The sequence below is a fragment of the Conger conger genome, chromosome 9, assembly GCF_963514075.1.
Source record: "Conger conger chromosome 9, fConCon1.1, whole genome shotgun sequence".
Lineage (NCBI taxonomy): Eukaryota > Metazoa > Chordata > Actinopteri > Anguilliformes > Congridae > Conger > Conger conger.
Window position 1 is genome coordinate 32,277,275 of NC_083768.1, and position 25,985 is coordinate 32,303,259.

The window sequence follows — 25,985 nt, forward strand, 5'->3', positions numbered from 1 at the left end:
CAATGAGAGGTCGATTGACGGAGAGGACTTAGCAGGGATGTAGAGAAGCTCAGTTTTGGCAAGGTTGAGCTTCAGGTGATGGGAAGTCATCCATGCAGAGATATCAGCCAAGCAGGCAGAGATCTGTGTGGTGATTTGGGTGTCGGGGGGGGAAGGAAATGAAGAGTTGGGTGTCATCAGCGTAGGAGTGATAAGAAAAGCCGTGGGAAGAGATAACAGAACCAAGAGACATGGTGTATAGCGAGAAGAGGAGAGGCCCAAGAACCGAGCCCTGCGGGACTCCAGTTCGTAGGGGTTGAGGGTCGGAGACTGCGCCCCTCCAAGTCACCTGGTAGGAGCGACCAAAGAGGTATGAGGAAAACCAAGCGAGTGCAGAACCTGTGACACCCATCCCAGACAGCGATGAGAGCAGAATCTCATGGTTGACTGTATCGAAGGCGGCTGACAGGTCGAGGAAGATGAGGACAGAGGAGAGGGATTTTGCTTTAGCAGAGTGGAGTGCCTCAGTGACCGCGAGCAGGGCGGTTTCAGTGGAGTGGCCACTCTTGAAGCCAGACTGGTTGGGGTCATGGAGATTGTTGTGGAGAAGATAAGTGGACAGTTGGGAGCAGACCGCCCGTTCCAGGGTTTTAGCGAGAAAGGGAAGAAGAGAGACAGGCCGGTAGTTGTTCAGGGCAGAGGGGTCAAGAGTAGGTTTTTTGAGGAGGGGAGTGACTCTGGCCCTCTTCAGGGAAGAGGGCATGGTGCCGGAAGAGAGGGAGGTGTTGATTAGAGAGGAGAGAAAAGGGAGAATGTCCTCAGATATAGATTGTAGGAGGGGAGAGGGGATGGGTTCAAGAGGACAGGTGGTCGGGCGGTGGGAAGTAAGGAGTTTCAGTGTGTCGGCGTCAGAGAGGGGAGAAAAGGAGGTTAGGGAGTTGGGGAGGGTAGGAGGGTCAGCAGGGGTGGAGGGTTGGGAGAAGGAATTGCGAATAGCATCGACCTTCTTTTCAAAGAAGGAGACAAAGTCATCAGGTGTGAGTGATGAGGGGGGTGGGGGGGGGGGAGGGGGAGGGGGGGCCAGAAGAGAGGAGAAAGTTGAAAACAGTTTGCGGGGATTAGAGGCGGCCGCGTTAATTTTCGAGTGAAAGAAGGAAGATTTAGCTAGAGAGACAGAGGAATGGAAAGATGATTTACATTACATTATTGGCATTTGGCAGACGCTCTTATCCAGATGATAAGAGGGCATGGAAGGAAGCCATATCACTGGGGAGACAGGACTTTTTCCATTTTCTCTCCGCCGCCTGCAGTTCGGTTCGGACAGCTCGTAGAGCATCAGAAAGCCAAGGACTGGGGGGGGAGGCCCGAGCTAGTTTGGTGGTGAGGGGACACAGAGAGTCAAAGGAAGATGAGAGGGAGGACATGAGAGTTGTAGCCGCATCATCGGGAGACAGTCGAGAGAAAGACTCCGCAGATGGTAGGGAGGAGAGGATTGTAGATGAGAGGGTGGAGGAAGACAGGTGGCGTAGGTTCCGTCGACAGGTGACAGTGGATGGTGGGAGAGATGGATGGGTGTTGGAGGAGAGTGGAAGAGAGAAAGAGATGAAGGAGTGGTCAGATATATGGAGTGGTGTTACAGAGAGGTTGGTTGTTGTGCAGCTCCTTGTGAAGATGAGGTCAAGAAGGTTGCCTGCTTTGTGGGTGGGAGGGGAAAGAGTGAGGGTAAGGTCAAAAGAAGAGAGGAGGGAGAGAAACGTAGACTGGGTGGACTCTGAGTTGAGGTTGAAGTCACCCAGGAGGATCAGGGGGGTGTCATTGACAGGTGAGGAGCTGAGGAGGATGTCCATCTCATCCAAAAGGTTTCCCAGAGGACCCGGGGGGCGATAAACAACAATAACAAACAGTTTGCACGGCAGAGTAACAGAAACCGCATGAAATTCAAAAGAGGAGAAGGAGAGGGATGAGGAGAAGACACTAGATCTCCATGAGGATGAGATTAGGAGACCTGTGCCACCTCCTCTGCCAGAGGATCTGGGTGTGTGGGAAAAAGAGAAGGCAGAGGAAATGGAAGCCGGGGTGGCCGTGTTCTCTGGTGAGAGCCACGTTTCAGTTAAAGCCAGAAAGTCAAGGTTGAGGTGGGAGGCATAGGCAGATATGAAGTCTGCTTTCTGGACGGCGGACTGGCAGTTCCAGAGGCCACCAGCCACACAGAGATCAATACCAGGGGATCTGGGAGGGAAGATGAGGTTAGAGATATTCTGCCCATGTTGGCGGGAGGCGAACCTCCTACCTGACTGGGACCTGGGGAGAGGAGAGAGGACAGGGATGGGAAGGAAACACATGGAGGGAACTAGGGAGGACAAGGGGAATACTACACAGTGGAATGAGGACAGGCAGCAAAAACAAAATCAAACATCAGGCTCTCGGACAGCCTGGATGGACACCCGTAGATAGACACCCTCGACTTTGTACACCTGCGACTTCGTACGCCGAGGCAAGTAGCCGAGGCTGCCGCACACAGCTGCCGCTGGTGTGCTACACAACTGCTTAAATAACACTGACGCCGAATACAGAAAATGCAACCAACCCACTGCAGAACAATAATGCACACTGAAGTGAGTTCAGGTGTGCCAGTACTAATAGCCTGAGCAGGGTGCAAAGTATTGGCTCCTCCTACAACAAAAGCTGTGGCCTGCCAGCCAGTAAAACAATAGCCTAACTTAATAGCCTAGCTTACCTGAGAGAAACAAACACCTAACCCAGTTTCACTGAATCTAAATAAACACCACTTGTAATAGCTAACAAACAAACAAGTACACAACAGAACACTATAATGACAACTAAACTGAATTTAGAATCAGCAAGCAAACAAATAATACTTAACTAATCCAGGAGAAAATGCAACCAACCCACTGTAGAACAATAATGCACAGGTTTGAAGGAAAGAGACCTCTTTATTTAGTGGAAGGTTCATGAGTGAGCGGTGTTGACCCCTGGCCCTTGACCCCTGACCTGTGTCTCCAGGAGAACGAGATCCTGACAGAGCAGGAGGAGCTCATCTCTCTGGAGCAAGTCCTGCGCAGACAGATCGCCACAGAGAGGGAGGAGATCGAGCGACTGCGCGCCGAGATCGCCGACATCCAGAGGTCTCGCTCCGTCTCTCTGCCTTTCCTTCTGTTTTCCCTCCTCATCCCTCCATCTCTCTGCCCTTACCTGTTTTCCTGTCTTCCTGCTCCCTCGCTCTCTGATATTTCCCCACAGCTGAGCTTACGCTTCTCTCTTAGTGGTCTGGCCATGCTACTGAGCCTAGCATGGCTTAGCAGAAAATCAACACTGTGGTGTGCTTGATACTTTCTAACCAGGCCATTGTTATAGGAGGCTGAAAAGGTTCCATTAATTACATTACATTACATTAATGGCATTTGGCAGACGCTCTTAGCCAGAGCGACGTACTGTTGATTAGGCTAAGTTCACACCTGTGTATGTTTCTCTGCATGTGTCCATGTGTGTCGACCTTGATGTGCACTCTTTGGATATGAGCGTCGACTGTATTAAATGTAATGCAATGTGTGTGTTCCTGCAGTCGCCAGCAGGGGCGCAGTGAGACTGAGGAGTACTCCTCGGACAGTGAGAGTGAGAGTGAAGATGAGGAGGAGTTGCAGATCATCCTGGAGGACCTTCAGAAGCAGAACGAGGAGCTGGAGGTGAGTATGAGAGACAATATCTGAACGGCATTTATTAGTTCCAGTGCAATTTAATGTGTGTGTGTGTGTGTGAGTGTGTGTATGTGTGTGTGTGTGTGTGTGTGTGTTTGTGAGTGTGTGTATGTGTGTGTGTGTGTGTCTGTGTATGTATGTGTGTGTCTGTGTGTGTGTGTGTATGTGTATGTGTATGTGTATGTGTGTGTGTGAGTGTGTGTATGTGTGTGTGTGTGTGTTTGTGAGTGTGTATGTGTGTGTGTGTGTGTGTGTGTGTGTGTGTGTGTGTGTGTGTGTATGTATGTCTGTGTGTCTGTGTATGTATGTGTGTGTCTGTGTGTGTGTGTATGTGTATGTGTGTGTGTGAGTGTGTGTATGTGTGTGTGTGTGTGTTTGTGAGTGTGTGTATGTGTATGTGTGTGTGTGTGTGTGTGTGTGTGTGTGTGTATGTATGTATGTGTGTGTCTTGTGTGTGTGTGTATGTGTGTGTGTGTGTGTGTGAGTGAGTGTGAATGTATTGTGCATGTGGAAACCCCCCCGCTGACTCGCTGCGCTCCCTCAGAATAAGAACACACACCTGAACCAGGCCATCCACGAGGAGCAGGAGGCCATCATCGAGCTGCGTGTGCAGCTGCGTCTGCTCCAGAGCCAGCGTCTGCAGCAGGAGCAGCCTGCGCAGCCAACGCAGCCAACGCAGCCCAGCCCCGAAGCCCTGCCAGAGGAACCCGCCAAACACGCCGCCCCGGCAACCCAGCCCCCCCTCCCGGCTGCTGCCCCCGCCCCCGCCAACCCCGCGCCCCCCCGGGACGCCCCCGCCAACGGAAAACCTGCCCCAGAGTCCCTCAAACCGTCCCCCAGCAAGGACCGGCGAGAGACGAACCTGTGAGCTCCACCACTGAACTCCACCACTGAGCTCCACCAACGCCATCCTCACACACACCTGCTGTTCAGAAGGACTGCTGCTCTACTGCCCTGGCTGTGGAGGATGGAGGGAGAGGGGGAGAGAGGGAGAGGGGGAGGGGTGGGGAGAGAGGGAGAGGGTGGAGACAGTGAGAGGGAGGAACTCAGAAACAAAGAGTTTTACCCGAGCGAAGGGCGTGATAGAGACCAGTGGAAAACCCCACAAAGATAATGGCACGTTTAAAGTGCGATTGTTGTATTCGATGATCCCACAGTGTTGGTTTTCAGTGCGACTGTCCTGTCCTTCTGTTACTTTCAGCCTTTCATGAACCTGAAGGAGAATCATGTACTCATCCATCGTCATTGCATTAATTAATATTTTACAAATGCAGTTGTCACATGCAGATGTGCAGTATGTAAATCTCTGTGGCAGAATCTAATCTCTGGTGGCTGGTAGTGCTAATGTAATGGCAGCTCATTCTCTGTGCTTTAGATGGGGTTTTCATTTTGTCTGCATTTTGTCTACAGTGCAGTGGAGTCGCCGTGTTTGTCTGGTCTATACTCGAGTATCTGTGTTAATATTGTGCTAAATGCATTCCTTCTGGATTCATTACTTATTAAAAAAAGCGATTTAACGTGCAGCTCTGACGAAGCTGTAGTAAGGTCAGCGTGACGCAGCTGCAGCCGTGTACAGTGTGAAGATGTGAATGTTTGGGTCTGATGAGGACCCCAGCAGAGGTGCTCTCTGGACCCACCACAGGGTTCTGATCACTATTGGGAATTTCTGGATGAATGAGACTCACCCACACAAAGTAAGAGCTGTCTGATAAAGAGCCACTACATCATGCTGTGAAGCGTAAAGGCAGGTTAGACTGTCTTTGACTCATAACAGGTGGAAGGTGACAGGTTGGAGTGTCTTTGACTCATAACGGGTGGAAGGCGACAGGTTGGAGTGTCTTTGACTCATAACAGGTGGAAGGCGACAGGTTGGACTGTCTTTGACTCGTAACGGGTGCAAAGCGACAGGTTGGAGTGTCTTTGACTCATAACGGGTGGAAGGCGACAGGTTGGACTGTCTTTGACTCATAACGGGTGGAAGGCGACAGGTTGGACTGTCTTTGACTCATAACAGGTGGAATGGTCAATATGTATGAAGATTGGACTAGTGGCATGGCTCATACATGCCAAAGGTGTGGGTGGAATCCAGTCCCCTTCATTTTGTAAAAGTATTCATAAAATAGATTTTGACATGACCCTAAGCCCTACCATGACAAACAAGAAGGGCTTCAAATAAACACGGGTGTGTCCCCTTCCTCTTACTGTAACATGGAACAAAATGGATTGGCTTGTGTTCAAAAAACAGACATGATGGTGTGTTGGACCTTTTCCAGGATTCCCCTGGTTTTGACATCTGTGTGATTGGTAAGTGCCACAGTCCTGTGTGGAAATCATGTACTGTGTAATAGTTGTGTGAAAGGGGTGACCATCAGTAGCGCATCCAGTGGTCCTGGTGCCTCAAGCTCCTCTTGTTCTCTTTCAGTGTTGTTGAAATTTTTACATGATTTTCTTTGAATGTGGCAACTGTAAATTTAAAAAGAGGCTCCCAGAAATCTCATGTACAAATTGTATTTTGCTCCTATCACTCTTCATTCAAATTATAAATTAATCCTAGTTTGTGGGGGTTGAGTCAAATAGCATATTCTGCTTGTTTATATGTATTTAAATGCCCCATACTTAGAAATGGCTAACTTAAGCTTGCCTCATTATTTTCATACTGATGTATTTTGTAGCTATTCATCAACTGACCGAATGATACAGCTAATAATAAAGTGTCATTCTTAAAATTCCTTCCTTTCAAATGGTCAGAAATAGTGGCCCTTTTTTCCTCAAACAATTCTGTAACCTATTGATAAGGGATGTTTAGAACCATAATTCAGTTCAATAGTCTTGTTACTATCTTGTCATTTTGTAATCAGTTTTGCCTTGGGTTAAACAGAACAAATTGGTAGCTCGCCCTACTGGTAGATATGAATATAATAAAAATAGGGAGTTGTATTTGTATTTTCCTCTCTCCCGTAACATACAAGCCTTCTAATAATTTGTAGTAACCTTAGCAAAATATGCCTTTCTAGTCATACACCCGTATTACTGTGTTAACTGAGGCAAGATTGAACTCTCAATACCACGCTTCCATTCATGTTGTAGAAAGCTAAGTAACTGCTCATTCCATGATGCTGAATGCCATGAGAGAATGCAAAAATAGAGGGTAGTTTCAATGTTTTATAATCCGAGTTTGAGTTAACACAGGCTTTGTTCCAAGCGTCCACCTTCCTCAGACCCTCTGCGTAAAAAATGCTTATTTCTTTTTGATATGTCCAAAAACAGTAGTTTCGAACTTTATTATATTCCCATGTTAATTCATCGTTTCAACAAGTGGTGAGGAGCGGCACGACAATCACGTGACTGACAGCGCTTCTGGTTTCCGTTATATTTGGGAAAGATGATGTAGCTGGCTGGCCTTGGGTAGGATTTCTTTTATCAAAGAGGCTCTGTTAACAAAAGAAAAGCATGGACACAAATGTAAAATAGAACACGGTAGAAGAATGCAGAAATCATTGTAGTATAAAACATGGCTATAAGGGAGCTGAAAGTCTGTCTTCTTGGGGTAAGTGGAAAAAGTTGGAAAAGAAAATTCTTAAGGCTACGGCTTTTTAGTCTGCAATCCGGTAACATTGGGAGACGGTACACAAGAAAATCTGGGAAACTATCTTAAGAGTATCAAAATATGCCTGCTTGACTTGATTTTACATGTATCTTTATTATTCGTTCTGTCCGTTTTACGTTGTTTGATCACAGATAGACGTTCCTCTTTTGTGCAGTTTTGTGAACTGCTGATGTTTACTCGGTTACGAAACGATCTAGACGTACGCTTTCACTTGTTCCCCGATGGTTTAGATATGAATTAGTGAAAATTATGTGGACAAAATTGGATATATATTTAAATGCTTTACACAAGGACTTCGAACCTGAGAGGTGTTGTTTTCTTCCTTTCCTGATGTTGTCCTGTCACTTTATAATTCATTGGCATGATCAACTATTACGTCACCGTCGGGCCAGGATGAAGAAATCACTTGTCCCGTCTTTTTCTAACCCTACTAGGCTAAATGAAGAAAACAATGAACAAGTACATTCCCCTGCAGTCATTGATTACCTGTAATATTTTTGCGAATATATATGGCATGAAGAGATGAGGGCAAATTTAAAATCTGTTAAACATTCTGCAGTGATAACTTATTTCTGACCACACTCCAATCTTTGTGTAAATATTATTCTTTCAAGGACACGGGAGTTGGGAAGTCCAGTATTGTGTGTCGTTTTGTACAGGACCATTTCGACCACAACATAAGCCCAACAATAGGGTAAGGAACGTTTCAAATAAGTGATTATAAGTAATATTGCCATTTCCATTATTGATAGTCAGACCAAACTTCTTAAAAACCTGTGGTTCAAATGACAATGTAATGAAGACACATCAAGTCTACTGTATATCCAACTCACAGACAATTACTTGTATGTTATTCCTATTTGTTACACAGACATATCAGGCACCAAATGTGTTTGGGGATGCTTGTCATGATTCTTGTTTGGTTTATATCTCTGAATTGCAGTGCATCATTTTTAACAAAGACTGTCCCCTGTGGAAATGAACTGCACAAATTCTTGATTTGGGACACGGCAGGACAAGAACGGGTAGGTGTGAGGCAAACGTTTGAAGAACCTGCATATGGATCACAGGCGTTTTTGTTTGGGATGTGGGGCAGTTTGCAGATTTCTAATCGTTCTTGGTCGTATGGGAGTCCCTGAACAGCTTCTCGCTGTGGTGGAATTTTGTGTTGCCTCGAGTGAACTCCCACGTCCTCTGTAGTAACCCAGTTGTTTTTGTAAAAACCGGTGTTATGCGAGGTCCATGGGCTGGACTCAGAAAGAATGGCCGAGTCTTGTCAGGCATTCCTGCCTCTGGCCTGGGCCCAGGTGAAGTGTGTCACATTATTTGGCGGTGAATCATAAGGCCGGGAGGAATTGTGGAAAGGAAAAAATAACAGAAATTGTGCTTGACTTGAGTTTTTTTTAAGTATGCTTCTACATGTAGGTAATGTCTGGGCCCAGGCTAAACTAAACAGTATTCCTCCTACAATCACCCCCAGTGTCTTTTAAAAGCCAGTTGTTACAGAATTGCCTCTCCATTTTTATAATCATTGATGGGTTTTTTTACATAATAGTCAAATCAATTTGTGTGTCATTTACCATCAATAAACAGTTTGGCTATGCATCACTAAGTTTCTGTTTTTCTGAGAACTATGGCTGGGTTTTGTCAGAGATCACTGTGGCGTGACAGGCTTCCTTATTCTCAGTTTAGTGTAACATTTCCTGTCAGTAGATTAAACTCGTATAATGAAGATGACCTATTGAGCCAGAACTGACTACTGAATAAATCATAATCAGCTCTACTCATAAACATACTCCACTTGTAAACGTTACTTGCATAATTTTATTTGTAGACATACTTGACTTATAAACATAACTGACCTGAATTTCCTGGGAGCAGCTGTTATGACTCAGGGTTGGGTAGTTTTCTGTGAAAGCATTCAGTGGGATCCGGAAGATTGTGGCTGGGAATAATGATACCCTGAAGAAAAACTTTGTATTTTATATGAAATAATATGATAACAGGGCCTGTTTGAATGGGAAATGAGGGTCCAGTATCTAAACTTTTTACTTATTATGATGCTTAGACATGTCCTGACACATGGACACATCGTTGTTTATGATTTCTCACATTGCCTTTCAGTTTCATTCATTGGCCCCGATGTACTACCGGGGGTCGGCTGCTGCTGTCATCGTGTATGACATCACAAAACTGGTACAGTACTCCAGTGGGTGAAAGAGAATGAATGATTGCAAGGGGCGATTCAGGTGGTCAGAGCAGTTGTCTGGCAGTTGGAGGGTTGCTGGTTCGATCCCGCCCTGGGTGTGTTGAAGTGTCCCTGAGCAAGACACCTAACCCCCAAATACTCCTGACGAGCTGGCCTTGTATGGCCAATCACCGTTGGTGTGTGAGTGTGTGTATGAATGGGTGAATGAAAAGCAGGAATTGTACAGCGCTTTGGATGAAGGTGCTATATAAATGCCAAACATGTACATTAGCTGCAGTAGATCCTAAATAAAGTGAAGGCCATAAACCTGCTGTTTTATTAATATGTTTTAACTAGCAGCTGCGTACTGTGTATAATGGCAACAAAAACAATGACAATACTCACAGTGTACTCCACCTGAATCAGCGTTAACTTCCACAGCATCCACTGGAACCTGCTATTCTGTGCCTGAGACCTATGGTTTGTCTCACAGGACTCTTTCCAGACCCTGAAGAAATGGGTGAAGGAACTGAAAGACCATGGCCCCGAGGACATTGTGGTGGCCATAGCAGGGAACAAGAATGACCTGGGGGACATCAGGTACTCATACTAACCTCAGACTGTGTGAACATAACCAGTAGTATCCCTGATTAGTGAGGACTGAATAATCGGCAGAATATTTATATGAGTCACTGCTTTCATTCAGTTTTTTTGCTATTTTTTGCTTGTGATCCTATAAATAAGAAAGCCTTCAAGCAGATTAGATGAGACATTTCACTTTAAGCTTGCCTCTTAACATATTAAAGTACAAAGTACAAATCTACTCTGATTTGAAGATACCATGATATATTGTACCAGAGTGACACAGAGTAGCCACTGAAACCTGTATATGTGCTTGGACTACATGCTTCTTTCAAGTCCTCAAGTCTTAAAAGTCTAAGGAATTGTGATTCTCTCATGAAAAATTAGTATGAAAAATATTTTTTCACATCATGCCTAATTTTGCCTGCACAGGGAAGTTCCTATGAAGGAAGCCAAGGAATTTGCGGAGTCTATCGCAGCCATTTTCATCGAAACCAGTGCAAAGAATGCAGTTAATGTGGAGGAACTCTTTCAGAAAATCAGTGTGTATTTTCTGTTATTCTATTGACTGGTGATAGCAACATACCTATCATAATTCATACCTCAATATGTGTGTTTATAATGAGATAAGAGATGCTTTTTTTTTTTTTACAAGGACACTTTTTATTTTTATTTTTGACATTAACTTCTCCCTTGTCTGACCTTTTGTGCACATCTCTGTAATTGTTTACCTTAGATATGCATTTCCTCAAAAAAGTACCCTTTTTGGTTGAACCTACATATCCTTTCAGGATATAGACTACCTTTTCCTCATTTTCAGTTTAAACACAAATTGCATGTTACAGCACAATACTTCTGCTGTTTGTGCGCATTCGTATACCCTTTCAGTGCTGGGCTTTTAGGACCTTACGTCCGTATCCATTTTGTGCGCGCTGATGAAATGATTGTGCTTTAACTTGGATTCAGGTCGGCAGATTCCACCTTTGGATCCCCAGGACCCAGACAGACCGGAGACCTTCAAGCTGACCCGACAGCCACCTCCGTCCAACAGGAGGTGCTGCTAGTGAGGGGTACTCAGGGCCCACAAGGGACAACTCAGACCTCATGTTCCAGTTTTACCAGCACACGATTACACAGCCCCCAGTCAGGTGAGACGGAGTGAGTCCCAACTGGGTAGACCCTGAATCAGCACAGGAGAGTATCCCCCCTATTGCAAGATGCAGTACTTCTTAGGGGCCTAAAGTAGAATGGTATTCTATCAAAAGGGTTAATTCCGCTTGAAATAGAAGAAACGTGACCTCAGAACTCACCTGGCTACTGTTTAATGCAGCCATTGGGACCCCAAATTATGGTTACCGGAAGCATCTGCTGTAAGAGCAAAATTTAAATGACCAAGATCTGCACTGCTCCTGTTATAATCACTATGGCACATCATAGTAAAGTTTTTCACAAGGTTTTACTACAAATCGTCCAATTTTTTATTCTATTATAAGGTAATAACCCAATAAACCATGTTGAGGTGGTGTATAGTGTACGATACAGGTATACTATAAAACTTTTCCATTCCAGTTTTACTGTTAGCGCAATTTGATCAGATGTATTTTAAAGTGTTCTTTGTACTATATCAAATATTTGTTCAAAACAGATGATAAATAAGTACAATATCTGATTTCTCCCAATGCGCAGAGATATGCAATGTACTCATGCACATTGCATATCTTGTCCAATTTTTCTTGTTCAGTGCAATGAGAAAGCAAGTGCTGTTTTATCCATAATAGACTCATAGTTTCAAACTAATCGAACTGACACTTTTCACTAGTTGGTCCTGTAATCATGTTAAACAGCATAAGAATCAGGGGTTATCTGTTGCCACTGGCATTGTCAAATTGTGGATACAGATTACAAATCAGTTTGTGTATGTGTGTGTGTGTGCATGTGTGTGTGCGTGTACACGTGTCTGTCTGTTTTCGGGAGCTAGAGTAATTCACAAGCAGGACTTTGTAAATGAAATACTGTTATGCAACCTGAGTGATGTTATACTTACAACACATGTATATAGTACATGTATAATTCGTGCTGTATAATGTGCCTTGCATGCAAGTACATTTCCCTGGTAAAGTGGGAAAATACTTTTCTCTTATAGTTTACCTCGTATAGTCATTAGCTTAGCAATGTTCCCTCCATAAAAGTGGGAATTCAATAATGATAGTTGTGTATTCTTGTAGTCTTTTTTGGCAAAAGACGGTGATATCTGTGAAAAATAATTGCAGTCAGAATAAAGATCGCCACCTGCTGGCAGGCGTCCGTTGTGCAGGACAAAAACCCACTGCCAGCATGCCAAGAGAATGTCTATAATGTTGAAGGATTGGGTTCCATTACAGAATTTGTTGTGAATATAGGAAAAATAGAAAATGCACTTTACTCTCAGATTCGATGCAGCTTGTTGATAATAATTCCCCACAGTGTTCTTAAGGAGATATTTGGGATTCATTAATTGTGCCTTATAGCCACTGGTGATACTTGGTATCACTGGTTTTAGCACTGGGTTTGCACCACTGACAGTATGCAAACCCAGTGCTACCATGCCTGTGTAGTTTCAGTGACCTCAGTCATGTAAAGGGAAAGAGGATTCACAAACTGCCATTGTAGCCAGTGTGGTTGTGATTATACGATTCATAAGAAGAGCCAATCAGCTACTATGACCACATTGTTAACCATTCAGTAAAGGAAGTGTGAAACTATACCTACCTGTGGGCTTTAATTCATTTCTGCTCTGGTAGAAACTAGATTTGGATTTGACTTGGTTGAACCATATACACACACTTCAGCATCTGCCATTTGTTTAGCAGTGTGGTGCTTTAGCCTCCATTTTTTATTGATACTGTTGGTGAAATTTCTCCCCCATGCCTAAGGCATACATCTCCTTTGAAGCCCTGTGCTTTTGTAAACACACTGGTTGAACAAGCCTGTCGGATACATTTCCAGTACATGTTTTTTAAGGCATTTACTGCTTTTCAGACTAACACACAACTGTCTCAGTTCCCTTCATCTTTGTGGAAGCCCGAATTGAAGCGTATATCGGAAATGTGTAAAATGCCATTGAGGGGGTTTGCATGACTTAGGATATGACAAATATATTGAAAATGTATTCATATTATAATGTATCATGTATAGAAGCTCATTTTAACCTAAATGTGGAACTGAGGATTTGGATTAATATTTGACTATAATAGATTTGTTGTACTTACTCATGTTCAATGTCTTTTTTTAGACATGAAAATAAAAGAATGGCTGCTGCATGCACTCTGGTGGACTGGTGCCACGTGTGTTCATGTTAGTCAGAAAAACAAGAGGTTTTAACTTGCGCATTAGTCACATTAATCCTTTTTTGTAATATTTGCAGACAAGGTTAACATTTTATATTAATCTCTGTGGTAATAAACTGGTCTTATTTCTACATATTGGTGTCTTGTCATGATGTTGCCTTTTTCTTTTTCATATTTGCATTGGCGCTGCTATACGCGTCACCACAAATGTGCATTTACAACATGTCTTGTCCCTGCATTATATTTCATTTGCTGAAGAAACTCAGCATTTCCCTGCAATGAAGCCCACACATATACACAATGTTAGTCATCCACAAACATGTTTTCACCTTTTGATGTTCTATGTGGAGCCTACTCACTCGCTGAGCACACTGCACTACCATGAATACATTAATACTTTTACCCATATATAAAAAGCTTTTTTTCTTTTTAGATTATATTTATTTAACATAAATGAGAACATGAGTGAAAATACAGTTTTGTATTGTCGTTGTATTAAAGAATGCCCATAGTAAGCAACTCAAGAGTCTGAAAATGTGACCATTGAAAGGCTTAATAAAACCACGCTTTAGCCCCACCTGCCGGTTTATAGTAGTCATAATTTATCAGTCTTTCCTTTTTGATTTTGAGTACAACCTTTTACCATTTTGAATGTAGACCGTAATTATTAAATCCGCATTACAAAAACACATTTTCAGTGAAGATTACATCCAGTTATTGTCCAGATACAGAGATGGAGAACCATGCAGACAGAGTGTTCTGGGGTGACAAACTTTACTCATTTTCACAGGCTCAGGGGTTGGGTAGGTTTCTTGCATTTCTCATGTCTGTACGGGTTCTCTCGGTCTCTCCTAGAAGTTATGCTGCCAACTTCTTATAGGGATTATATTGGCTACTCTGCTACTCTCTTTTTTAACCACTCTCAGCATCGGGGAAACATCTTTCACATTTTCCCGAGTCGTCTCGGATGCTTCATGCAACATGAATGAAACTGACTGACTTCGTATTCACAACCCACACCCGCCAGTAAGCCAGCCAGAAGAGGATGAGCTCCACCTGTTCAGTCTGGTTCCTTCCAAGGTGTCTCCCATTTTTCCTTGCCACTGTTGCCTCAGGGTTGCTCTGTGGGGGTTTAATTGTTAACCATATTCTGACAAATCGTTTGTATTATGTGCTATATAAATTTGATTGATTGTAATTATATCCTGCACAGTAACTTAGATAAAACAATTTTAAGTAATGCCATGTATTCAGGTATGTGGTGACAACTATGTTCCTGTTTGTAACGTCGATTTCAAGATAAGAAGATAATATTCATGAAAGTATTTAGGAAACAACGGGTTATAAAGGAAACAATTTCACGTTCCATATAATTGAACCGTGCCTTTCACGTTGGCGCGCTCAATAATCGCGCGTCCCCGTGACTGACTGTACCCGTGTGCTAGTCCCCGGCGCGCAGTGACTCGGTGCTGCTTTCCTTTTTTATTTTTTATTTTTTACACGCAGCGCTCCTTGGCACTTCAGTCACCAACACTTTCTCAAGCAAACATGTCCAAATTGGAGCAGATCCTCATTCTTGATCCACCAAGCGACCTCAAATTTAAAGGTAAGGGAATGCCATTGCTGTCGTCGGCGCGGAAAGCGCACATTCACGGCCGTATTGCAGGGTCCCGGACTGGGGATAATTTCACTTCCCCTCCGATCGCAGTGTGTAAATCACCGCCGCCATTTTGCTGGAAAGCGCGAGGATCCCGGGGCCTGCGGATCCCCTGCAACCTGGCAGTGCAAGATGAGGCTACAGTTAGACTGCGAAATTCACCACCGGCCGTTTCTTTTATCGTAACTTACCTCTTCACCGCCAAGACATAACTTCATGGGTTGAGATCATTGCTTTTTAGTTCTCTGTTTTTCTTTGTTTTGGAGGTGCGTGTAGCCTAAGTTAGAGCTATATCACACTTGCCCACCCAAAAATTACCCAGATTGCTAGCTAGTACTGTTTAACCATCGCTAGCCAGCTCTCTCCAGCGCTAGCTAAATGGTATCCTTGCTTGGCAGCCAGCTAACTTAATCTAAAACATACTGTTTCTCCTATTAGTTTGCAGGCCTTATTTGTTATATGCCGATACTCATAAAACGGATCAGTATTTACTCTCGTTTCTGTAACGTTACCGGAATCCTATTGCTTGCTAACATGGCCAAACTCGCCAACTTTTATTTTGCTAGCATTTAGCACTAGTGCTTAGCTTTTAACTAGGGCACAAAACCCCGTTATAAAAGCTACCAGTCTCTTAAACTTTCTGGAACCATGTCTAGCAGTGCTTTATTTTATTAACCACCGACCGTGTTCAATTCAATTCATTCTGTACATTTATGTAACGTTAGCAAGGATTCATCAGGCCAGAAGGGTAAGTTAACTTATCACATGCAGGCGTCATTTTGTTAAATTACATTTTTAGCATTTTAAGCTGCAGAGGGGAATTTAAGCTGTAACCTTACAGCTACGAGTCAGTCTGATATCTGAGATTACTCGAAGGAAGCATTGGGCAAGTGAAGTTCTCAACCGTTCTTGTATTTAACTAGCTGGCTAGTTTTTTTTTATTTTGCTATGTGAGTTACTCGTCTTATGTTGAGTGTAGCCACGTTAGCCTACCGTTGGCAAAGCACAGCTAGCAATATTTCTTCCTCAAAACACACACGATCAATTATAATGCAATTTGTAGCCTCCGTGTCATTGGGATGTTGTTGTGCAGTCACATGTTTTCAGTGACAGAATATGAGTGAAAGCAACCAGGAAATGAGCGTTCATCCACAAAAACATCTCGCATCGGGAGTTGGGAAATTGTACCCTCTTATCATTGGGTTAAATGTCATATTAAGGAAGGTGGGGCTTTCGATACTGGTTCTCTGGATATCGGAGCACTGATTTCTGTGCCTTGTGGGAGTACACATTCCAGAATCAAATCGTGTTCCGTTGCAGCTCACCTGATTGTATTGCACTTGCTGGGGAAAATGGCAGGGGAGGGTTTCATATGCCTAATTTGAATGCTGTAAAAGGACTGACAGACTGGAAGCTTTTAGTCTTTAGGTTTAGGACATTCAGTCTACTAACAGCAATCGAGTCTCCCTCGTGATCCCCCTGTACCCATTTCCCAACAGCTGTACTTCTGCTGAACCTTGCTTATTTTTTTAGCCTCTCAAAGACATTTTTCTAGAGTGTGTGTAAGGGAGGAGTCTGTATAGGCTACATTCCTAACAGCCATATATATCTGGGGTAAAGTTTACTGCTGCTATGATCTAGCTATTCTGTAATTTTGCATGTTTCCTTTTCCAACTTGCCAGTTTGTAGTGCATGTGACACTACCAGGTCATTACCCAATTACCTATTACCCAAATTATTACTGTTTTTTCCCCATCTTATATGCACTTGATTCTTCAATCATTGGGTTCATGGAATCATAGACCAAATCAGTGAATACTGTCAGGGTTTTTGGAGTGTCGTGTTCACATTTAGACGATACATAAGTTAAACCCTTCAAACGAGCTGCATCTCTTTGAGCTGTGGCTGAGAAACCAGGTCTGTACTAATATTACATTTGTAGTAGCTACAGAATTAGCCACCGTTATATGAATGAAACTTGAGAACAAGTTAATTGTGAGCCTGGTTCCTTTTCATATGAACTCTTGATCTACTCTACTATACACCCTGGGAACCAACCACCATTGGGCATTCTTCATGGGTATGGAAGTCATAAATGATGGGGTACATGTAAATATTCAGCCTGCGGTGCTGTTATGCAAGCTGCTAGTGAATGTCAGGCTGTAGTCTGCTGTTTTCTCAGAATGCATGGCTTGCGAGCACAGCCTGGGATGTTTTTTGCTAAAAGTGGTGTGTCTTTGTGTGCCACATTGTCTTTTTGTTCTCTGCTGGATAGTGGATGTACTACTAAGCAGGCATTTGTCATATGGCCCTACCAATTAACACTATACTCTATTGTTTTTCTGGATGTTTCTCAAGCTTTGCTGGAAAGTTGTTAGATATTTCTTTAGGGAAGAGTTAGTTTCCAGGGCGTCGTGTCAGGGCAGGTTTGAGGTTTGATGACATGGAACGTACTCCAGCAGTCTGCAATTAAGTTAGTGCACCAGCTATACCGTATGAGCTGATCCTTTGTGTGAGCAGGGACTGACATGTCAGGAGGGTTTAAATTCGGGGGGGGGGGGCGGGGTGTGTGTGTGTCACCACTTCAGGATGTGACTGAGATGCCTTAATCAACATCAGCTCAAATAAACACTTTTTATGGCTGGAGTTTAATAAGCTTTTATTTTGACCTGCATTTCTTCTCTGATTTGTGCCTCTGTACCTGCTTTTTTCTACAGCTCTATCTAGCCTTGTTTTTGGGAATTCTGCAGGAAACCATTCTCCAGTTGGAAATTGTCCCTGGAACATTCTGTTCTGTAAATGGGAGTTTTTATTTGCATTGGTAGCCCTTCTCAAAAGCTTTTAAGGCCATCCCAAAACTTGGTGTAGCTACACTGCGCTTTTCAGGACATATCAGAAATGTACATAAGCGAATTGGCTCAGGTACATACGAAGGTGGCGGCTTGTCAATGTCTGGCACCAGCTGCTAAGCACTTGTATGATTTCAGCATACACAAACAATCACAGGCAACTCATAATTTCCTGGAAGCAGTGTTTCACTCCCAACACAGCACTTACTAGTGTTTCATACAGGGGAATGTGCAGAGTAAGCCCTTTTAAGAGGGGAACGATTCTGGTGCAGTATTTGGTTAAAGTCACGGTAGAGTTGGGATCTAAACAAGCCGATTTGATTGTTCTGTGAAACGCTTCCTGTCCACATATCGCCTATACCCCAGCACACAGGAAACATTGAGGGGTCGTTACAGGGTTTGGGAACTGTTCTTCCCACACCATTAAAAAGCTTTTTTGTTTCCGGAACATGCCAGGCTGAATTTCCTGGTTGGCCTTGCTGGAGTCCTGTGACTTTGAATCTGCGCAGATCAGCTCTGTACCAGAGCAGTTTCATTTTGTTGGATGGCATTTGTTTTGTGACTCAATACATTACTGGTCTCATGGATCATCTTGTGTGAACATTAAGTGTGTATTTCTTGAATGACATTGGCTCAGGAGGTAAGCTTTTGTCTGGCAGTCAGCAGGTTGCCAGTTTGATCCCGCCCTGGGTGTGTCAATGTGTCCCTGAGCAAGACACCTAACCCCCAGTTGCTCCTGACGAACTGGTTGGTGCCTTGCATGGCAGCCAATCGTCGTTAGTGTGCGACTGTGTGTGAACTGGTGAATGAGAAGCATCAATTGTACAGTCCTTTGGATAAAGGCGGTATATAAATGCCAACCATTTACCATTTAGAAGTGGATTAATGGTGAGAAAGATGGATATATGTGTCTGAAAAATTAAGATGTTACAGATTTGACTTGACACTTGAATACCCAGGATTCTAGATCCAGGCCATGACTGCTGGCACTGGGCAGATACTGCTTTAGTTTCTGTGGGTACTGACTGAAACCCATACCTCAGCCTTTAATCTTGAGTATCCTGTTGTGGCTTCTCTTCTTTGAATGTTGCCAAAATATTTGCGAATAGCCTTTTGTTATTCCGCCTCCCCTTTGATACCCTTCCCTGAGCTCACGGTTCAGTAGTTGGCTCCTAATTTACTGTAATGAAGAGTGAGCTTGATGTAATGTTTATGTACTCAGTAAGAGTTGTATGTACAAGTATTTCACTGTATTGTACGTCGCTTGTAACCAAAGCTTCTGCTAAGTAAGAGGTGATGTAAAGTATTTTCCAAATGTTAGCAGAAACGCTATCCAGCTTGTTCAACCAAAATATATATATTTGGAACATTATTATTCATTGATGCAGTAATGGCCACTCTAGAATAATCCTTACAGTTTGCTTATGGAATTGAATTGCCATTTAAGAAGTGTTCACTTGGTGCTAGTGATTATTAGTTCCTTTTAAACACAGGAAGAACTGCAACTCCATGGCGGTGGCATTATTCAGTCTCCGCTGAAAAGTCAGTGTGTTTTTGAATGTCAAATGATTGGACGGCTCCTCTCTGCTGTTGCAGAGTGACCCGCTATTCCCCCAATCCTGCCAGACATGTACTCACAGGTACACGCTGGAGCCAGTTCTTTTTTCACTGATGTCATTCGAGTGTCGCCGTGGCGTAACTGCTTCCTGTTGCGTTCAGCCTGCTTCCTGAAAGGCTTTGCATGACCGTGACGGTGGTGACAAACCGGCTCTGTGGCCTCTCCCTGCCGACGGGTTGCAAGCGAGCGTTTTTCAGGAGCTGCGGGTCCCACGTGCACGTGCACGTGTACGTGCGCTCGTGCCCTGAGGCAGCGGGAAGCACGCGGCTCGCTTTGTCTGTTCAACCTGCTCGACGCTACAAACTAAAACGTATTCAAGAGGATTTTATAGATACAGATACAGTGTAAATCTAAATGCTGTCCCCTGCTTTCTCACTGTAACGTAAAAAAATGATTGTGACAATAAGGGCTGCTTTTTACACTCATTCTAGGCCGTTTGTACTGTAACTCCACAGTGTGTCATGACCATGTCCTCGGCAGAAATCGCACCTACTTCAGCTGCGAATGGCAGCTTAGTTTGGAAAGCTATCCTTAGCAATAAGTACAATAAAACTCTTCAGTATTAAGAGATGAACATGGGTGTCACTGTACAAGGACTGCACTGTGTGACAGGACGCACTGTGTGACAGGACTCACTGAGAGCACACATATCCCATTACACTCACCTGTATGACTGAACCACCATCATGCTGAACGATTGGGCTCAGCAAGAGGACCTTCCCTCGCCTGGCTTACTGTGTGACTCTTTGTTTTCTGAAGGAGTGCCCCTGTCTGGGTAACCATTTTGTGACTCCTCTGCTCTTCCATCCCACAGGCCCATTCACAGACGTCGTCACCACAAACCTGAAGCTGACCAACCCCTCGGAAAGACCGGTATGTTTCAAAGTGAAGACAACGGCCCCGCGCCGGTACTGCGTACGCCCCAACAGCGGCCTGATCGACCCAGAAGCCACTGTCACCATTTCTGGTACGACGCCTCCTGACCCCCTCCCCTAACCCCCTCTCTGCCCTCCACCCCCGTCTGTCTCAGGAAAGAAATCACTCCTAAGAAATAAATCGCTACATTTGGAAAATAGATTTTTATTATAATTTTTTTTTGGTTTCTGCCGTTTTTATGCCAGAACATTATACCTCTGACATTATGTAACTGTCTGAGCGAGACTGTAGCCTAGATGATGATGGTTTTCCAAACTGGGGAGAAGTCCCAGCCTGTCTGGCCTTGCTGTGAAAGCACTTTTTCAGTTTCAGATGTGAAATTAATAAAATGAATAGATTCATGTTAGATTTGTGGCTGCTCAGCATTCATTTTGAGTTCTGTGGTAACTATGTGTTTTTATCCGACCGGCTAACTGAATGGCCAGGCACTGAAAGACCTTCCACAGTTACCACTTTGCTGCTTCTGCTGATGTTTGTTTTTCTGTCTTTTCCAGTAATGTTACAGCCATTCGACTATGATCCCAATGAGAAAAGCAAACACAAATTTATGGTACAGTCCCTTTTCGCACCCCCTAATGTTTCAGACATGGAGCCAGTGGTAAGTGCTCTTCAATTTCTTTAAGCCCTCTTTTAAAATATGTAAATCATGTGATGGAATTTGTAATGGTCCCAATTAATTAAATTCCGTTTGTGTGCCTGTATGAGGTAGATTTGAATGCATGCTTATGTTTGAGTGCTAGCTATGGGGGGGAGTATAGCTATGAGGCAGCTATTACATTACATTCGTTATTTAGCTGATTTTTTTATCCAAAGCAGTATGGGACATTTCCCCTGGAGCAATGTGGGGTTAAGGGCCTTTGCATAAAAAAATAAAAAAAAATGCATAAAAAAATTAAAATGCAAACGCAACCACTTTCAATGGAGAAGTGTCTGCCCTTCAAGCCTGAAAAAACTGCTGTGTCTCACCTAATCCAGTAGAGGGCAGCAGAAGCCCTGTCATTTTCCCCCTCAGGTCAGAGTCAGATTTCCAGTTCAATGTTCCTCTTTTTGTCACTGTTTAGAATGAACTTATATGGAATTTGAAATCCAAAGGCAGCTTAAAAATCGCTCTATTTCAGTGGGAAAGCTAGTGTTTGACCATTAGATTTTTTTATTTTTTTTTCTAATCTTTGTAATGTCTTCAAGGGCTTCTCGATTGAAAAAAGGAAGTATTGAAAAAACCCAGCCAGTCTAGCGTACGTGCATGTTAAAGAGTATAGTGTGTGAGTTTTGATGCGTATGTCTCTGGTGAGAATCTGGCTGTCAGAAGCCGACGTAGATGAATGACACAGCCCTCTTCCATCTCTGGCAGTGGAGAGATGCTAAACCTGAAGACCTCATGGATTCCAAGCTGCGATGCGTCTTTGAGCTGCCCGCCGAAAACGATAAACTGGTGAGTCTGCGGACAGGCGCCTCTTCCCGTAAAAGCATCGTAATCTCATAACCTCCGAGCTTCCTGCGTGTTGTGTGAAGATCCCGGCTGTGAACCGCGGTCGCACCTGCTCACAGGTCTGTGCGAACCACTCCCGGGAGAGAGAGAGAGAAGAGCTTCTTCTCCACTTGTTGTAGTGTGTGCGTTCTGCTGCCTTCCTGTGCGAACGCGTTTTCCCTGCGTCCGCAGAGCGACGCGCCGGCCGAGTCCAGCAAAGCCGCCCCCGCTCTGAGCGCGGCCACGCCCAAACCCGCCGGCCCGTCTGCGGACGACGGCGAGATGCAGAAGGTGATGGAGGAGTGCAAGAGGCTCCAGGCCCAGGCCAGCAGGCTGACGGACGAGAACCGGCAGCTCAAGGTGGGAGCCAGAGCCGTGGTGCGCACTCTTATCTATCAGGAGCGCACAGCGTGATGCTCATCAGGAATAGATGCATTTCACTGCAGGTCTTGAGCACAGCACTTATTTTAGTGTGTATGGTCCACCCTCCTTCCAGGATTCCTGGGGGGAGGGGGGAATGTATGGGCTGGTAGTTGGTCGCTATGCAGACTGTACCGCACGGTCTCCCAGACACGCAGGAACTGAGTTGTTAGCATCACATGGTATTTGTTGTGTCATTCGTTTGGAAGGTGTGTTTCCAAAAGTATTGGAACTGTAAGGTCCACGAATTCCACTGAAGACAATTGAGTTTGAGTTCAGATGTACATGAGATGACAGATCTGAATTTCAGCATTGATTTCCTGGTATTTTTATCTAGATTTGTTAAACAACTTTGAACATATCAGCTTTTGTATCAGACCATACAATTTTTAGGTGAGCAAAAGTTTTGGAACATGTGACTGACAGGTGTTTCTTGTTGCCCAGATGTGTCCTGTTCGATTGATTGGTTAAACAATGCATAGTTCTGAATGTCTACTCTTGGTTTTTGCCATGGGTTTTGCTTGTGAGAGAACTGCATTTAAGATAAACCATTACGTGTCCTTGGGAGAATAGCAAGCCATTTTAAAGCTTAGAAAAGAGGATAGTCATTGGGGATAGTTTGTACAAAAGTAGTTGATAACGGAAACATTGTGAGAGCAATCATCAGTAGTATGATTGACAAAGAAGTACAGAGATGAGCCACAAAAGTTTTGAAACAAAAGTTTTGTGGACTGATGAGACTAACCTCTACCAAAGTGATGGAAAGGCCAAAGTGTAGAGAAAGAAGGGATCTGCTCATGATCCAAAACATACAAGCTCATCTGTGAAGCCTGGTGGAGGAAGTGTCATGAGTTTGCCAATTTATGGAGAAATGCGTCCAAACTAATCGGATGGAACTTTATCATGCAGCAGGACAATGACCCATAACACATTGCCAATACAACAAAGGACATTCGGGAGAAAAAGTGGAAGGTTTTAGACTGGCCCAACTCAATGACCAGACCTTAACCCAATTGAGCATGGATTTGAAAGGAAAACCCCCCCCTTTGAACAGCTGAGGTTAGAGCTTTGAGCTAGTTTGTTTTATCGGTGTGCTTTTAATCACTCAAACTGGTAGGCTACCTGTGAGTGATTGATCAATTGTTTTGATAGCACTGGAATTTGTCACTAGATTAGTCTTGTTTTGCTATTCCTTTTTAGCCAATCGAAATAGGTGTGATATTCAAGCTGCACCTCTCCTCGTCCCTCCCTACCTCCCTGTAAACCTTAACTCTTGTGTTTACCTGTGTTATTTACTTGTCAATAGGATTCGTTTGTTAGTTTTGTTTGGCTAGGTAAGCAGTTCATTCATACATTTGCGTGTTGCGGTATTACTATTAAAAAATAAAAACGGATGAAATGGGCCCTAGTCCTTATCTTTGTTGTACAGGTAGCAGTTGAAATTGTGCTTCCCTCTAGGGTCTTTCAGTGCACTTATCCCTGGTTATGGGTAGGCGCTTTGCACTTGCACTTTGTGTTGTACGTTGAGTGTCTGCCAAATGCCATTAATGTAATGTAATGTAATATGAAACAAACATTTGGAAAGAGGCTGCAGTAAAAGCCTGGAAAAGCATCACAAAAGAAGAATGCAACAGTTTCGTGATGTCAGTAGGTCGCAGGCTTGAAGCAGTTATTGCAAGAAAGGGATATGCTACCAGTTATTAAGTGTTATTTACTTTGATTTACTTAAATACTCTTTCAATACCTTTGCTCACCTAAAAATTGGGCGGTCTGATACCAAAGGTGCTGTGTTCTAAGTAGTTTAGGTGTAAATACCAGGAAATAAAAGCTAAAATTGTCATGTCACGTGTTCATCTTTTTATCTCAACCCCAAATCTATACCCCAGTGTATTGCAAAAACAAAGGAATTGGCCTTGCTGTTCCAATACTTTTGGAGGGGACTGTAAATCCAGGTTAACATGAATTTTGGGTGTCACCATTTACCTGGTTGAATGTGCAATAGGGTAGAAACTGCTCTGTCCCAGTGTTAGATGCCAAAAGGTGCCCTTCTGGGTAGAGCTCCCACCCCCTAACCACTGCTCTACGCTTCTGCTGTAGTGTTCACAAGCAGGTGAAGCACCAGGAGCGTGATCTCTGCTGCAGTGTCTGTGGTTACGCCTGGTCTTAGTCACGGTCTCACCCCCAGTGTTCTCTGTTCTGCTCTTAGGACGACGGTTTAAGGCTGAGGAGGGCCCAGCGGTCGGACAACGTGGTGTCGAACACGGGCATCTCGATGGGCACAGGAAATGGCTCCACGTCCCTCCCTTCCCTGCTGGTCGTCATCGCCGCCATTTTCATCGGATTCTTCCTGGGGAAGTTCATCTTGTAGGGGGAGACGCACAGCGACCCCGCTCGCTGTTTCCAGGCCTGAGGAAGTCGAGTGTTTTTCGTTGCCCTGCCACATCAGTGGTAGAGCGGCCCACTGTCAACACGTCCGTGCACAGAGTCCACTGCATTGCCTTTATGATCAATCTCTCACATGGTTAGCACACACAGACAAGAAGGAAAAACACGGTCTTTTGCTTTCTGCTCTTGGGGGTGGGATGGGTTCTGGGGGAACCGCGCCCCGGCCAGTCCTGGTACTGTGTAGAGACCGCGATGGAAATGCGTTAATAAAAGAATTGTTCTCTTTTTCTCTGTCGTTTTAATAGGAGTGGAATGGAATGTCAAGTGTCTTGTACATTTTATTTGAATCCTTTTACGAAAAAGGAAAAACTGCCAATGGAAACAAAAAAGGTTTTGCTAACGGTCACTGGATTGCCTCTCTGAAATGGTATGTTCGTCTAAATTTTAATTGTGTGGGGAATTTGCGTTCAGCCAAGGAAATAGGTGCCTCTTTCTCTTTCCCTATTTTACTGACACCAGTAGAGACATTATATTATTATTATATTATTGCTAATACTATAACTTTTTACTTTTTTTCCTTCCACAAGTTTATGTATCCCTCATGAGGCAAATGTTGACTGAAAATAAGGTCTCCATTCTCGCAGTCCTGTTCCATGGTATTTCACATTGAAGAAATAAAGAGAGAAAATGCATCTTTAACGCTGTGGTGATGGCATTCTTCAATGTTCTTTTCTCAGTCTCCTGCTTTTGTCAGTGTTGGCTTTGATTCTTTCTTTTTATGAAATTCAATGTCCCAGAGTCCAGTAATAATTTAAAGAGAAAAATCTGAGAAGCTTGACCACGATAATCTGAATAGGGGAAAAATATACTGTGCTATTTTTACAGCTCTCTACCTTAGTTACTGTATGAAATATGAGTGTGATATAAAACGTGATGGATGGCTGGGAGAGTGGGAGTAGGAAGTAGCCTGTCCCAAAATCAACTCCATGTGTCCTAGCTTGTGCTGCTGCACACGTCACCTGCAATACAGGTACTGCAGGTTAGATTATTGCCTCATTTCAGTTATTAAACATACCCTGCCTTTGAAATGATAAATTATTCAGATTCATCCGATGTGGAATGTCGCCTGCTTATCAATGCCATACAAGTTTTTTGTCTTGTGATCTAATAGGCCACTACAAACATTGAAAGCGGTGCTTCTCTTTGGTAAATGGTTTGGTAACCATTTTGGAATTTGGGATGAATATCTTCTGG

The 25,985-nt window shown here is 43.8% G+C and overlaps 3 protein-coding genes across 5 annotated transcripts in view; all 3 read left to right on the forward strand.

Annotated features, from left to right (window-relative positions):
- ralbp1 (ralA binding protein 1) overlaps positions 1-6,436 on the forward strand; it is a 15,471-nt gene extending 9,035 nt beyond the window's left edge. For both annotated transcript variants that reach the window (XM_061256195.1, XM_061256196.1), the window contains exons 8-10: positions 3,004-3,125; positions 3,563-3,683; positions 4,240-6,436. In XM_061256195.1, the coding sequence (XP_061112179.1) occupies positions 3,004-3,125; positions 3,563-3,683; positions 4,240-4,563 (567 nt within the window). In that variant the 3' untranslated portion in view covers positions 4,564-6,436. The remainder of the gene's footprint in view (positions 1-3,003; positions 3,126-3,562; positions 3,684-4,239) is intronic.
- Positions 6,437-7,020: 584 nt separating this feature from the next.
- On the forward strand, positions 7,021-13,531 carry rab31 (RAB31, member RAS oncogene family). The gene is made up of 7 exons (XM_061256437.1): positions 7,021-7,242; positions 7,917-7,996; positions 8,246-8,327; positions 9,427-9,498; positions 9,984-10,090; positions 10,505-10,614; positions 11,039-13,531. Exons 1-7 carry the CDS (start codon positions 7,207-7,209, stop codon positions 11,134-11,136), a joined length of 585 nt encoding a protein of 194 aa, XP_061112421.1. The 5' UTR covers positions 7,021-7,206; the 3' UTR covers positions 11,137-13,531.
- Positions 13,532-14,328: 797 nt separating this feature from the next.
- On the forward strand, positions 14,329-25,430 carry LOC133137482 (vesicle-associated membrane protein-associated protein A-like). Of its 2 annotated transcripts, XM_061255793.1 has the most exons (7): positions 14,329-14,478; positions 14,905-15,004; positions 20,337-20,489; positions 20,953-21,056; positions 21,810-21,890; positions 22,119-22,286; positions 24,553-25,430. In XM_061255793.1, the coding sequence occupies exons 2-7, from the start codon at positions 14,947-14,949 to the stop codon at positions 24,712-24,714; spliced, it is 726 nt and encodes a 241-aa protein (XP_061111777.1). In that variant the 5' UTR covers positions 14,329-14,478; positions 14,905-14,946; the 3' UTR covers positions 24,715-25,430. The 2 variants fall into 2 exon arrangements, with proteins under 2 accessions (XP_061111777.1, XP_061111776.1); XM_061255792.1 differs by lacking the exon at positions 14,329-14,478 and having other exon boundaries at positions 14,791-15,004.
- The last annotated feature ends 555 nt before the right edge of the window (positions 25,431-25,985 follow it).

What these genes read in the sequence shown, in the direction of transcription:
- rab31 (XM_061256437.1), top strand. Translation starts at nt 7,207, where the DNA reads ATGGCTATAAGGGAGCTGAAAGTCTGTCTTCTTGGG. An exon ending in AACATAAGCCCAACAATAGG is followed by an intron (nt 7,997 to 8,245) that starts GTAAGGAACGTT and finishes TCTGAATTGCAG; the next exon opens with TGCATCATTTTTAACAAAGA. An exon ending in TGTATGACATCACAAAACTG is followed by an intron (nt 9,499 to 9,983) that starts GTACAGTACTCC and finishes TTTGTCTCACAG; the next exon opens with GACTCTTTCCAGACCCTGAA.
- LOC133137482 (XM_061255793.1), top strand. Translation starts at nt 14,947, where the DNA reads ATGTCCAAATTGGAGCAGATCCTCATTCTTGATCCACCAAGCGACCTC. An exon ending in AAGCGACCTCAAATTTAAAG is followed by an intron (nt 15,005 to 20,336) that starts GTAAGGGAATGC and finishes TCCATCCCACAG; the next exon opens with GCCCATTCACAGACGTCGTC. An exon ending in CCGCCGAAAACGATAAACTG is followed by an intron (nt 21,891 to 22,118) that starts GTGAGTCTGCGG and finishes CTGCGTCCGCAG; the next exon opens with AGCGACGCGCCGGCCGAGTC.